General features: G+C 41.1%; 3 protein-coding genes across 23 annotated transcripts; 2 read left to right on the top strand and 1 right to left on the bottom strand.

Moving 5' to 3' along the window:
• The first annotated feature begins 430 nt into the window (after nt 1–430).
• Nucleotides 431–2,771, top strand: ReepB (Receptor expression enhancing protein B). 3 transcript variants are annotated; one of them, XM_064687626.1, is made up of 4 exons: nt 431–665; nt 2,005–2,237; nt 2,307–2,406; nt 2,479–2,771. In XM_064687626.1, exons 1-4 carry the CDS (start codon nt 515–517, stop codon nt 2,538–2,540), a joined length of 546 nt encoding a protein of 181 aa, XP_064543696.1. In that variant the 5' UTR covers nt 431–514; the 3' UTR covers nt 2,541–2,771. The 3 variants fall into 3 exon arrangements, with proteins under 3 accessions (XP_064543696.1, XP_064543698.1, XP_064543699.1); XM_064687628.1 differs by lacking the exon at nt 431–665 and adding an exon at nt 1,127–1,419; XM_064687629.1 differs by lacking the exon at nt 431–665 and adding an exon at nt 1,861–1,942.
• mRpS16 (mitochondrial ribosomal protein S16) lies at nt 2,768–3,336 on the bottom strand. Its single transcript, XM_064687630.1, has 2 exons — nt 3,151–3,336; nt 2,768–3,096 (listed from the first exon to the last, which is right to left on the bottom strand). The coding sequence occupies exons 1-2, from the start codon at nt 3,265–3,267 to the stop codon at nt 2,824–2,826; spliced, it is 390 nt and encodes a 129-aa protein (XP_064543700.1). The 5' UTR covers nt 3,268–3,336; the 3' UTR covers nt 2,768–2,823.
• Nucleotides 3,337–3,553: 217 nt separating this feature from the next.
• cg (combgap) lies at nt 3,554–12,564 on the top strand. 19 transcript variants are annotated; one of them, XM_064687614.1, is made up of 13 exons: nt 3,555–4,009; nt 4,164–4,277; nt 6,529–6,665; nt 6,854–6,942; nt 7,386–7,727; nt 8,171–8,370; nt 8,554–8,659; nt 8,752–9,076; nt 9,148–9,312; nt 9,374–9,521; nt 9,583–9,716; nt 9,780–10,368; nt 11,866–12,564. In XM_064687614.1, exons 3-13 carry the CDS (start codon nt 6,529–6,531, stop codon nt 12,082–12,084), a joined length of 2,454 nt encoding a protein of 817 aa, XP_064543684.1. In that variant the 5' UTR covers nt 3,555–4,009; nt 4,164–4,277; the 3' UTR covers nt 12,085–12,564. The 19 variants fall into 19 exon arrangements, with proteins under 19 accessions (XP_064543678.1, XP_064543675.1, XP_064543684.1 ...); XM_064687608.1 differs by having other exon boundaries at nt 3,554–4,277; nt 9,586–9,716; XM_064687605.1 differs by having other exon boundaries at nt 3,554–4,277.
• Nucleotides 12,565–13,659: the final 1,095 nt, after the last annotated feature.

Below are 13,659 nucleotides of genomic sequence, written 5' to 3'. Positions count from 1 at the left end.
GCACTCAAGGCTGCCTAACTAGTATTAGCAGCTGTAATTGCGCTTTCATGACCAATTTTTTAATTTATGGTTAAAATAGAAGAAAAGAAATGCAAAGAAATAATATTTGCAAATCTGTTAGCTTTACAACTTAACCAAAAATTAAGAAATGGCCTTTGTTAAACTAATAGTATCCTGTAGTTAGTAACTATAACTGTGCAATACTTTTATTTAATAAAAAGCGTTATTTTGTTTATATTTTCTTTTAACTGTCTTTAATTTATTATGTAAGCACTGTAGGAGTTGTATAAATGAAATTAGTAAACCGGTTGTATTTCCCAATTAAAAAGTTATTATTGGTGCGCCATGTTTGCGTCACATTAAGTTGGCTGCAAGCGCAAATTTGAGTCGCTGTGGCGGTCGGTCGATTGCGGTGACTCCACAGATTATCTGAATCGAAAAACTGGAACAACGCTGATGAAACTAGTCGGCGACGCATATTAAATCAATTAGTTGCTGAAATTAGTAGTTAACAATGGCCACACAATTATCCCAGGTAACGCAATGGTTGGACAACTCAAAGGAGTCCGTGGGCAACGCGCTGCGTGACCCCGCCAAGCCATGGACCAAAGGCTTCGATCTCGTGGAGCAGCGGACTGGCGTCGATAGAGTAAAGATATTCACTGGTGAGTTCTGTCTCCAGCAAAACTCAACGTCCTTCACAATCGATCAGGACTAGACCTTGACGCACCCCCGCCGACTGCATAATACGTGGCCACGCATCATGACTAAGTGGAATTTTTAGTATTTAAAAATAGCAATCGCAATCTGTTATACTGCAGTAAGGCAAACATGTCATGCGGGCGCCAAAATAGGCACAATTGTTATACTAGAAAAGCAGGCTGGGATTACTGTTAGAACTAAATACTTTTTACAGCTCCACACACAGGCGCCCACAAAATACTCGCTCTCACACACACACGCACATACTCATGCATATGTGAGCAGCCTACATGCGTATGTATATTTTTCCAAAACGTTTTGCTCTTTTTTGTTTACTTCACATACAAATGCAGTAGAGTAAATTTTGCCCATTGTGGCGCACATTCAACACTCGATTTTTTCGCGAAACAAAAATAAATATTACACAAACGTATATTTTTAATTGACAACTCAAAAGGTCAAGCTGAGCTTCGACTTTGACCGGGTCGAGTGCTTTCGTGGCATTTTGTACACGTGTATATAGACGTGCGACCAGGTGAACACACAAACACGCATATGTGTGTGTGTGAGTGTTATGCTTTAAAAGTAACAACGCAACTGTGATAAAAGCCCTACCCGAAAAGCCTTAAATGTGGCTTTGGGATTATATTATGTTAATAAAACAGCGGCAGGCGGTGCGTCGAAATGTTCGAGTGCCCGTGGTCTATATTGGCTCAGGTGAGTCGCCGCCCGTTTGTTTGTTTGTGTGCGTGTGTGTGTATGTGCGATGCTTGTGATTCGTCTGTCGACACCTATCGCAGTGGGTACAGTAGCATAAAAAAGTACGCGAAATTCATTAGTTGAGGATGTGACGTCACTGACGATAATTATATTCGATATAAATTGCCAACCAACCTCCAAGTGGGAACCAATTATGCGTCTCCGCCGTCCGCTCGAGCGGGCAGGTAAAGCAACACTGGCCGCTGGGTTTTGGGCTTGGATCATTGCAACGCATAGGTACAAGACATTTATAATTTATAGGCGAATCGCGCGTGGCCAGAAATCAAGTGCAGATATGACAAGAGCTAAAAGGTTAATAATAGCCACACAGATGCGCCACGCTGCAAATGCAACGAAAAGGGCAATCGTATTTGATAGTTCAGACATAGCGCAGCCAGATTGAGATCAGAGCTCATGGCGTTCGAGGCATTGGAAGACAAGCTAGTTGAGCTTTTCAGAGAGAATCCGATTGTGCGCTTTGGTAGATCACCAATTAGTAAAAGTTAAACACTTAACGAATATTAACTTAAAAATTTCTTCTAGGTGCCGCCGCATTCTGTGCGCTCTATCTGATATTTGGCTGGGGTGCCCAGCTCTTGTGCAATATAATTGGTGTTATGTATCCGGCGTATGTGTCCATTCATGCCATAGAATCGAGTTCCAAGCAGGATGACACCAAATGGCTAACCTACTGGGTGACCTTCGGCATTTTCACAGTCATTGAGTTCTTCTCCCATTTTCTGACCCATGTAATACCTTTCTATTGGTTGTTAAAAGTAAGTACCAAGTCCTTAACTCGAAAACAAAAATTTGCATTAACCGCATTTACCTCTTATTTTCGCCAGTGCGGCTTCCTTATTTGGTGCATGCTCCCAATGGAGAATAATGGATCTGTTATTATCTACAACAAGCTGGTGCGACCATATTTTCTGAAGCATCATGCATGTAAGTGATATACATATATGCCCGATTTCTGGGACAAATCAAATCAAATTTATTAAATATTTACCATTTCAGCTGTCGACAAGATCATTGATGATGGGATGAGGAAGGCAGGCAGTGTGCTAAAAAATGACTAAATACGCCATTTTGACTAATTCGCTTCCTTAAGCATTTGTAGCTGCCGCATCCAGGAAAGGCCTCACGCCAAATTTTATCTTCAGTCACCATTGTCCATACTTTTTAAATTTATACTTGATTGTTGTTATGGCACATGCCGCGTGGTTTTGAAAACCCCTCAATTGATGAATTATATTATTATATATACATTAGATGTGTCTATAATGAAATCTCGGCTTGTTACACATAAATTGTAAAAAACAATGACTATTTATTGAGCAGATTAGTATGGATAATGCAACACTACGCCGTCGCGGCTTTCTCAGTGGTTTCAGCTGCCGCTCCTGCTGCTGCTCTGCGATTGCGCCATGCGGTCATGTAGGTGCGTGGATGTACGGGCAGTAAACCGGCGATGCCTAACAGCTCGGCCGCCGGCTCGGACATGTGAGCGCCTTTGCCCAGCCAGTAGCGTATGCGTTCCGTATTGAGGGCCACCAGACGCTCGTTCGACGTATTCGGTAGCGGATCGTAGGAGCCCACTTGCTCAATAACAGGCTGATGTTGGTTCTTGCGACGCTGTAAGTACGGATTAATGAGATACGTTATTGTATTTCAAAGTGGGACTCAGACCTCCATAACAACAATGTGATAGAATGGACGATTCGTGCAGCCTAAACGCACAAAACGAATTACTTTGGCCGAATGTTTGTAGAAGCGACCAATGCCACTGGCAGGTGACAGGGACATTACAGGAATTATTTAAAACTTTACTTAACAAGAAAATGTGTTATGAAAACAGACCGACAACCGATATCGATTGTCAACAAACGAGCTATCTGTTATCGAAATATTAATTTGAAGAAATCGAATAACCTTTGACTTACAACATTGATAGGAGAAAATTAAATTAATTACAGGACCATAATCGAAGGACCAAATATACGCTGTATAGTGAAATGGATGTATTTTAATAACACTGCATTCATGCAACTCTGTGTGCTGTGCACTTTGTGTACACACTGGTCACTCATACAAAATGGCGTCAGCAGTCGAACACGAACACTAAGGAATTTTTCAGTGGTGTCTGTGTCTGTGAATTTATATTGGGGGTAAAAAAAACTGTGTGCGTTTATTTTGTTTATAAATTTTATTGCAAATACGGCACATAAATACATAGCGCGTACACACACACCAACACACACCAATTCAAAAGTGCGCTTATCAATGAATTGAATTGAATTTGAGGCAGCAGCAGCAGCAAGAAGCACGCCAACGCCAACGAAGTGAATTTTTCGAGGGAACGGAAAAAAATGGCGCCCGCCTCAGCCACAGAAGCAAGTTGACTTTCTTTTCGGTGTGTGTAGTTCGTCGCCGCACTCGTCGCTCGTTTTCGTCGCATATTTGTCGCGATCAAATAGTGAAAAAGAGAGAAATATTGCAAATTGCATCAAAAACGCGACGTCGACGTACAGCAGGAGGCTAGTATTTTGTACGTGATTTTGTATAACTACATACATATACATATAATACAAATACAAGCAACAGAAAAGTGCAATTACATTTGCGTTTGGAAATTTTGCGCTTTTTTCTCTTTCGCCTCCCCCTTTTTCTGCTTTGCCTCATTTATAATGTGCGCTGCACAGAGCAATCCGCCGCCCTTCGGCTACGCTTGGGGTTTTGCAGACAACGGCAATCGTGCCGCAGAATCAGTTTTGGAGATATCGCCAAATATTAACTACACTGTCAGTGGGGAATCGGTAAGTGAAGTCTCAATTTGTATGTATACTTCGAATTTCCTTCGTTGCATATCAATTTGTTTTATTCTTTTTTCATTGTTTCTTTCCTTATATCGAATGCGAGTGCTTTTGCAAGTGCAAGCTGCTTTGCTAAATAACCAATCGACCCAACGAACTAGCTAGCCAACCCCCTCCAGCCACCCACGTAATATATGTTGCTGTTGCTTTCCCACAGCGAATCGTGTTGTGTCTTCTCTCCGCTCCCCTTTTGTACGTTGTTGTTGGCCTAACAACAGCGCCACATACACACAAGCACACTGATTAGAGATGGCTACCCAATGTGGTCGTGAACACGAATATCACGATAATGTTTAAATTTCATGAATTCTGTACTAAAAATGAACAGAAATGAAAAGTGCTACTGCTATTCACATACAGAGTACAGCTTTAAAGCACATTTAGTTCTCTCTCGATACAATATTTATATAATTTTCATGTAAACGAGATAATTGGTTTTGGCTGACTAAAGTAAATGTCACGCTCCCATCACTAATACAGATACAGCTACGTCGTTCGCTCGCTCGCTCACTCGCTGGTTTTGCGCTCTGTATGTATAAGTGCATCGGCCATATATATGTGTATGTACGTACGCAGGGTTGTGCGCGTGTATGTATACACCTACGATATGCATACATACGTGAAGGCTCAAATACAAGAAAAAAAACCAGCTACATATACTTTTATGTAACTGCGTTGGTCATGCGAATGCGAGCGAGTGTGTTAGAATTCTTTTACCATACATTTATACGAAATTTTTTCGTTTCCATTTCATTCGTAAACATTCATAATTTGGTATTTGTAAAAAGTATGCGTACGTAAGGTACATACATAGCATACGTATGCATGTAGATTTGATTGTATGCAAACAAACAAAATACGCACGTTGCGCTGCAACACGCGGCGGCAGCTGATTTCAATGCAACTCCCACTCTCCCGTGATAAGGCCATTTAATTAAACTATATAGTTTAATAATTAAACGTGTGGTAGGCGAAATCTATAGTATGGCGTTGGCAAAAGCAATCGAATATAATCGATAAATATATATATATATACATAAGCATATTTTTCCTTTCATCTAATTTACTGTAAATTTATTACATATTGGTTTTTAATCATGAATTTTTATGTTGCGTTTCTGTTCGTTTTGTGCGTTCATTTTGTTTTTGTAAAACAACTTTTCTTATACAATTGGCAGTACATTTTTTCGTTGGCATGAGAGTGCAACCCTATTTCGCTGCGTTTCTGCCTTCCTCTTTGCGCACGTTTGTGAACACTTACACACGCAGACAATGTTTCGTTGTGTTTGAATTCGCCGCCGTATGCTGGCGACCATTTTGTGTGCATGTGTGCGGCAGACGTCAATTCGCCGTTCGTTGAATATTCAACACTAACACACTCGCATCGCACGCACACCTGAATCCGACGCTCTCTTACGGACGCATACACACCCAGTTCGGCATATTAGTGTGCGTGCGGTACGTGCGTGTGTTTTGATTACACTTGCTTACGTTTTGGCGCTCAACAATCTGTCAAAAGTCCAATTGCACACACGTTCACACACACACACTGCTCGAACGCAGTGGAAAAAGCGCGCGCTTTGCTGTCGCTGTTTGTATGCTCTTCTTCTTGTTCTTCTGCCGCCGCTGCTGCTGCCGCTGTCGCCACCGCCACCGCTGCTTGCATTCCTTTCATTTGGCATAGTGTTCTCTTTTTTTATCAACTGTTGCTGCGCTACTGCGCTGCGCAGGTGTAGCGTGTTAATAAGACAAAATGAACAACAAAAACAACAAAGCGCAACATAAAATACAAAATACTACTATGAATCGATAATTGCAGTGGTAACTGTACTTTTGTACTAATCATTAGCATAGAATTAGATTAATTAACCTAACCCAAAACTATGTATATTGGATTAATTAATGTGTTATGCAACGGCGACCAGTGTTGAGCAACGCTGAAAAACACTTGCACTTGCATTTCCTGTAATCTGTTCGGTTTTTGGGGACAAATCAATCAATCAATATCAATCAATCAATATCAATCAATCAAACAAACAAACTAACAACAGACATGAACAATCAAAAGCAAAACAAAACGAGTAAAATGCTTTCAAAGTATAACATCATCCATCATCCGTTATGAATCGTATTTGTGGAGACTTTTTGGTGCATCTGAGCTATACTGAAAACAATGTGTACACACCCGTTTTAGATGCCCTATCTGTTATCCACGGATGGATCATTGGCCGTACAAAAGGATGTTAAAGGTGCACTCAGCAGCAATAAGGGCAATGTCGTTCGGCGCATGTTCGTGGTGAACGATTCCTCATTTGCGCCCGGAACACAAAGGTGCGTTTTCAAAGACAAAAATAAAAACAATCAGAATCTCACCATAAAAAAAAAAGATTAAAAAAAAAAGTTCCATAAAACAAGAAAAAGCTTTAATAAAGCCTCGTTTTTTTCTCGTCTGCTTCGATGCGCTCTTTCTCTCTCTCTCTCTCTTTTCCCACTCTCTTTCTATCTCTATCCATCCACAGAGTAATTACCACAGGCTCCGCGTCGACGGTGGTCAAAAAACAGGACTCCGGTCAACAGGTGTTGAGCATAAATTCGCTCGATAAGAACTGTAAGTGGTCGTCGTTAAAATCAGTTTAAAACAAAATCTCTTTGAGAAATCAAATACAATTAGTGTTGCACGCGTTGTTGATGTGTTGTAATCGATTTGATTTGAATAATCGATCGTTAGGGGTTTTCGCTAATCGATTGTTCTCTTTCTCTCTCTCTCTCTCTCTCTCTCTTACTCCTCGGTTTCTACTCGCTACTTTCCGCTCGCTCGCTGTACCTCCCCCCCCCCCCCCCCACTAAATGTAATATCCACTTTCTCGAACTCTGTTTCTCTCTGTTGTCGCTGTGTTTGCTCTCGTATTGCTGTCACGCATTACCAACACTACCACCACCACAATCACCACCCCCTCATGATTCCCCCTCTTCCCCCCATATACACTACCATTCACCTACTCTCTATACACTCATAATACACACGGCGGGCGGCGGGCTGTGGCGCATTAGATCTTTTGGTCGATCAGGCAACAGCGGCAGCAGCTGCGGCTGCAGCAGGTGGAGGTGATCCGGGGTCTGCTGCACATCATCATACGTTGACAAATGGCAGCATTGTTGATGCCAAAACTGGACAAACGGTATTGACATCATCGGGTGCCGCCGCTGCGGCCAAATCGCATTTTAGCTCAATTGGAGCACTGCATCTGACCCAAGAGGAGTGCAATGAGATCTTAATCAAGCGCGCCATTGCAGCCGGCCACGGCCACCATCAGACGCACACAATCAGCGCTGGCGACGGAGCGCACCACCACCACCACCACCATCATTCGACGGCGCCAGGCGCGACACCAAGTAAGCATCTCAAATCTGTGTTGTGCTCGAATATCTCCTCCTTCTCCTCCTACAACTCTCCTACTGCTACTGCTACTGCTACACTCTGGCACTGGTACTGGTATTCGGTATATTCTCGTTGCTTACCCGTTGCGTCACCTTACGTTACGCGTTTACGCAACGTTACGTCACGTCTCGTTACGTTGCGTTACGTTTGCTGCCTACCGTATATACAACTATATTTTTTTGTTCGGTTCAAAATTGAATTTTTTTGTTTTTTAGTTTAGTTTCCGTTTTCTAAAAATATACAAAAAATATTTTTATTTTCTTTTCCTTTTTTTTTGTTTTTTGTTTTCTTTTATTTTTGTTTTCTGTTCTGTTGAGTTTGTGTTTGGTTCGTACTTTTGATTTTCTTTCCTTGTTTTTCTTCTCTTTTATTTTTGATATCTTCCTTTGAATTCCATTTGGTTATTGTTCCGTTGGCGGTGCAACAACACTCTTAGGTGACATACTTCCTGGTATTTCAGTTCAAGTACAGAAAGTAATACAAGGACTCGAAGAGAACGAGGACTCGCAGGGCGACGCACCCAACTTAAAGTTGGAGCCAGGCACATTAGAATTGTCCCCAAAGACCGAACTACAGGAATCAATGCATTTCAGCGAAGTAAGCCCAACATTTATGTTACACAAAAAACATACAAACACACTTTAACAAATCAAATAAAATAAATTAATTAAAAAAAGAATAGTATATTTATAAACGAAACGAAATGCCCGCGTTAATTAATTAGTAATCAACGTCTCTTTCTCTCTCTTCCGTCGTCTCTCTCTTTATACTCTCTTTTAGACCGACGCCACCATCAAAAAGGAGCGCCCGTACAGTTGTGACGAGTGCGGCAAATCCTTTCTGCTCAAACATCATTTGACAACACACGCACGCGTGCACACAGGTGGTTGTTCTTGTTCCTAGCACATACCCATTATAAAAACGAGCAGGTCTAACCCCCCAACACTCTCTCCCTCTTTAAATCTGTCCACTCTGTAGGCGAACGTCCACACATTTGCACCCATTGCGGCAAAAGTTTTGCGCACAAACATTGTCTAAATACGCATCTACTGCTTCACTCCACGGATCGGCCATATCAGTGTCAGGAGTGCAAGAAGAGCTTTACACTTAAGCATCATCTGTTGACGCATTCGCGTGTCCATAGCCGGGAGCGGCCATTCGTGTGCCAGGAGTGCGGACGTGCATTTCCCCTCAAGCGTCATCTGGTCACGCACAGTAAATTTCACGCCGGCGAACGTCCCTACGTCTGCGAGGAATGCGGTGAGAGTTTCGCACAGGAGAATCACCTGATTATGCACTCGCGGTTAGTAGCAGTCACTCTCTCACGGGAGGGGCTTACTTAATCCTTATACTAAACATGCAAACTGTTTGCAGCTTTCATGGTTCATTGAATCCATTTGTTTGTGCTGATTGCGGTGCCTCGTTTCCACGCAAATTTCAACTGGTTAATCACGGACGCATACACGGCAAGATACCACACTCCTGTACGGTTTGCGGCAAAGAATTTCTACAGAAGCGCACACTAGTTTCCCACATGAGGTGAGTTTGGCTGCAAATCAATTCCAGGTCCAGTTTTTATTTACTTTTTCTTCCTTCTTAGGCGCGTACACACCGGCGAGCAGGCGCATCCCTGCGTCAGCTGCGGCGAAGGTTTCCTCACCAAAGCGGAACTGCATCAGCATGTCCGCGCGGCGCACAACGGCGTCAATCCCAATACGAGCAGCGCCACCATTATAGCCAATCAACAGGTATGCGTGTGAATTATTTAACTCAATTCGTGCATCATGTTTAATTAAATTGAAATTTAAGCAGATACAACAGCCGCATCATCATCCAGGGCATCCGCAGACGATCACCGTTGTCAGCAATCCGGCTAATTCAACGCTGCTCACCGTCTCCACAACCGATGCCAATGGCGTTGCGCGTCCACAATTTGTTTGCCGGTAGGAGTCGTTGCCTGCATTCCTATCGACATTGTTTTAATAATTATATTTTGCTCCTTCCAGCGAATGCGGTAGCGCGTTTAACAGCCGTGAGGCGCTCGCCTTGCACTTGCGACTGCACACGGGCGATAAGAGCCTTATGACCGATCTGTGCGCTTTGACAGCAGCGCTGCCTGGTCACTTTTTGAGCACAGCGGGCCTTAATCCGGGCACTGTGGTAACGGCCAATCCGAATCTGGTGGGACAGAGTCCGGTGCCGGTCCAAATCATATCATCCACCGGTCAGGTGATGTCGCAGACCACGCTGGTGCAGGCCGCCAATTCGACCCATCCGCAAGCGGTTGTCACAGCTGTGCCCACAATGCCCGTCCATGGGCAACAGCATCTGCAGCACATCCAGCAACAGCAGCAGCAGCAGCATGTGGTCACCGTATCGCCGGCCAACAAGCCAAAATCGCATTTCTGTGCCAGCTGCGGCAAGGGATTCGCCGCCAAGCACGGCCTCATGCAGCACAATCGACGACATCCAAACGGCGGCTGCACGGTCCGCACCCATGTCTGCGAGTGTGGAAAGGCATTCTTCCAAAAGAATCATCTGATGCTGCATCAGCGCCAGCATTTGGAAACAAAGCCAGCCATATCGCAGCAACAGGTATGCTAAGTGCCAAGCCTAACCCCCAAAAAATCCCAACACCCAACCCACACACATATATATATATATATATATATATATATGTACATATATATCGTCAATTATTCAATTCAATTTCAATTATTGTGTTTTCCATTTGCTTTGATTTATACAACAACAAAAATACGAAAAGAAAAAGAAAGAAAAATATATTAACGCTGGCATAGATTATAACTTAATTAGTTTTATATTATGTGGGAGCAGTTAGTTTAGCCTCTAAGCTATGCAATTTAATTTAGCTATAAACTAACTAAGCAATTGTTACCGAGTATGAACAACAATAAAAAAAAAAAAAACAGAAGAGTCGGAAGATCTCTCGAGGCTTTTGTGTCGGTCTGTTGAGAAACTGCTTCAATTTCGGGTCTCTTTTCTTTCTCCATTGAAATCTATTCAAGTTTATGCCCCAATTAGCTTATACACTAGTTAACATAAATCAAATAACAGCATATAGATACATACAAACGTATATTTCCAATTCTTGTGTTGCGTTTTTAAATGTTTTATTTTAAATATAATTCTGTAAAATGAATCACAAACAAAAACAATAATGAAAATCACGAAATGATAATTGCATTACCTTTTTTAACTTCGAATACTTGCAGCTTGTTGTACCAACTACTTCTTACTAAATAAACAATAAAGAAATAGATCAAATAGATCAACTGAACAATAATAAAAGCTAAAGAAAACTACTTACACTCACACACACTCACACACAGGCACACACAGGCACACACATACACACATTCACACACTCGCACACTCACAGCCTGAATGTTCGTAAATACCAAAGCAAATTCTATTTGTATAGTGCCGTCTGTCTGTGTGTGTGTGTGTGTGTGTGTGTGTGTGCGTGTGTGGCAGACTCTTTGAAAAGAAAAATCACGATAAACCAATAAAACCCAAATAAAACATAGATCAAAAATACTACAGTAAAAACGTTACAATATTTTGTAATGCGTGTACGCAAAAAAGGCTTCACTGTGCGCGTTTTAGGTGTGTATAAAAAACAAAAAATATATTCCAAATTTATCGCTAATTGTCCCAATATTCAAATACTATAACTTACGTATTATTGTCATGTGTATTTAGCTATGTGTCTTATAATTATTTATGTACCATTATTATTATTACTTTTGTTTTTTTTTTTGCGTGTCTGTGCCTGTTGTCTCTCTGTGTATGTTGTTGTTTTTGTATTCACCTATTTATCTATACCCTAGTTTTCCGTTCTCTCTGTTAAATGTACCTTCATTCCCAAACAAAAAAAAAAGAAGAAAAACAAATACAAATTACAATTTTGAAATGTTACGATTTTGATAGCCCCCCCTTCTTAAATTTTGCTTGAGCGTAATTTTAGTTTAGTTTTTATAAACATATATATAAACACATTTTTTTTTTGAGCGTTATTTACTTTGTTTGAGCCACAAAAGATTTGCTAAAGCTTTGAACTTCTTGCAGGAGGCCGACGTGCAGCAGCAGCAGCAGCAACAACAGCAACAACAAGCAGCCGCTGCGGCTGCCGCCGCGGGACAACAGTCCACCCAGGTGGAGGTGCAAATAATGCCCGGAGGCCATGCCAAGGTCATCAAATACGAGATCTGTCGAAATGTGCTGCAGGAGGAGCAGGCGTCGCAGCAGCAGCAGCAACAACAGCAGGCGTCCATGCATGCTGAATAAGGAGATATTGGAGGGAGGAGGGAGGGAGGGAGGGGGAGAGAGACAGTTGATTAAATTTGATAAGCGCAGTTAATTTTATAGCATTTTTGTTGTAACTTTTTGTAAATATACAAAGCCAATTTGTGCAATTGCAATTGCGCGGCAAAAGATTGCTCCCCACAGGCACACACACACACACACACACACATATGTACACCCACCCACGCACACAAGCAAACTTATATAGATATATATATATACAGATATATAGAACTTATCAAGAGGGCAGCTTTTACAGGCCACACCCACACACTAACACACACACACGTAACAGCTAAAAGTGAATGAGAGATCCTGGAGCGTATATAAGAGTTAAGCGATTCCCTTAGTTTTATTAATTTAGTTACCATTTAGCTATTAATAGACACCACACACAAACGCACACACACCCACACACCCACACGCATATGTACATCAAATACAATTGTAACTGTAACTATAGATATCCTGTTATTATTTCTTTGTGATGCATTGGTCGCATCTAAAACAAGAACCTCGTCTAAGTTGCAAAAGTTTTTATCTAATTACATTTTAATTGTAACTTTTTAAACAAACAACAAACACACACACACACACACACATATGTATACACACACATATATATACGTATATATATACAAATTGAAATAAATATCTATATATATGTATGTATATAGCATATGCCTAAACATATATCGCCTAATTGTAAACTATGTATACATATTAAAAAAGAGAAATAAATATTAAGCATAAAAACAACTACAACTACGTTTAGTTTTAGGCACGCTAATTAACAATTATTATTATTATTATTATTATTATAATAATTACAATGAATACGTACATTAGCGAACAGCACTCAGCGTCTCGATCATGTTGTTGTGGGCGTGATCGTGGGCGTTTGTCCAACACACACAAACACACACACACACACAGATAACATTTTCAAGCTTGTACATAAAACAAAACAAAACAAAACTTGCAACGTGCAACAACTAGAACTTAAGTTAATGCAAAACAGGTCTAAACAAAAATTTAAAAATAAAAGAATGAATATTTAAAGTGTAGCCCGGTTCGGTTGGGCGACCACGCCCACGCCCACAGGCGCGACTTGTAGTAGGTGCCTGGCACAATAACTAAAGAAAAACTTGAAATACGACAGCAAAGTAGAAGTAAAAACAAAAGATATATAGAAGCATAAATAGTTGATAAGTAACGTTTAGTTGTGTAACAAAATTATAGACAACACGAACCGTAAATAATGCAAAATTAAAAAGCAAACAACAATTAGCTTATAGACACGCCCACACGCATACAACCACACGTTCGCCGTTGCAGTTCCATCAATCAATGCACGCTTTTTGTGGCAATGAGATGAAATGAGAAAGAAAGAAACCAACCAACAACAAACAAACAAATTTATTATCAAAACTGTAAAAATACATTTAAAACAAAAAGAAAACAACTTATACCTTAAAGTTAGGAATGCGTTCAAATAAATGCAACAAGTAAATCGATAACATAATCCGATAAATAGATGAACCTAATATTAAGCGT

The sequence above is a fragment of the Drosophila montana genome, unplaced genomic scaffold, assembly GCF_035044405.1.
Source record: "Drosophila montana isolate Dmon_TW-CO22-7 unplaced genomic scaffold, ASM3504440v1 contig_3200_1, whole genome shotgun sequence".
Lineage (NCBI taxonomy): Eukaryota > Metazoa > Arthropoda > Insecta > Diptera > Drosophilidae > Drosophila > Drosophila montana.
The sequence above is the reverse complement of the archived record's forward strand: the minus strand, read 5'-3'. Positions and strand labels throughout refer to the sequence as shown.

Excerpts from the sequence above, each read along its gene's own strand:
- ReepB (XM_064687626.1), top strand. The coding sequence starts at position 515 with ATGGCCACACAATTATCCCAGGTAACGCAATGGTTGGACAACTCAAAG. Across the intron at positions 2,238-2,306 it reads CTTTCTATTGGTTGTTAAAA|TGCGGCTTCCTTATTTGGTG; the intron begins GTAAGTACCAAG and ends TATTTTCGCCAG. Across the intron at positions 2,407-2,478 it reads TTTTCTGAAGCATCATGCAT|CTGTCGACAAGATCATTGAT; the intron begins GTAAGTGATATA and ends TTACCATTTCAG.
- mRpS16 (XM_064687630.1), bottom strand. The coding sequence starts at position 3,267 with ATGTCCCTGTCACCTGCCAGTGGCATTGGTCGCTTCTACAAACATTCG. Across the intron at positions 3,097-3,150 it reads ATCACATTGTTGTTATGGAG|CGTCGCAAGAACCAACATCA; the intron begins GTCTGAGTCCCA and ends CCGTACTTACAG.
- cg (XM_064687605.1), top strand. The coding sequence starts at position 4,149 with ATGTGCGCTGCACAGAGCAATCCGCCGCCCTTCGGCTACGCTTGGGGT. Across the intron at positions 6,943-7,385 it reads AAATTCGCTCGATAAGAACT|ATCTTTTGGTCGATCAGGCA; the intron begins GTAAGTGGTCGT and ends GTGGCGCATTAG. Across the intron at positions 7,728-8,170 it reads GGCGCCAGGCGCGACACCAA|TTGGTTATTGTTCCGTTGGC; the intron begins GTAAGCATCTCA and ends TTTGAATTCCAT.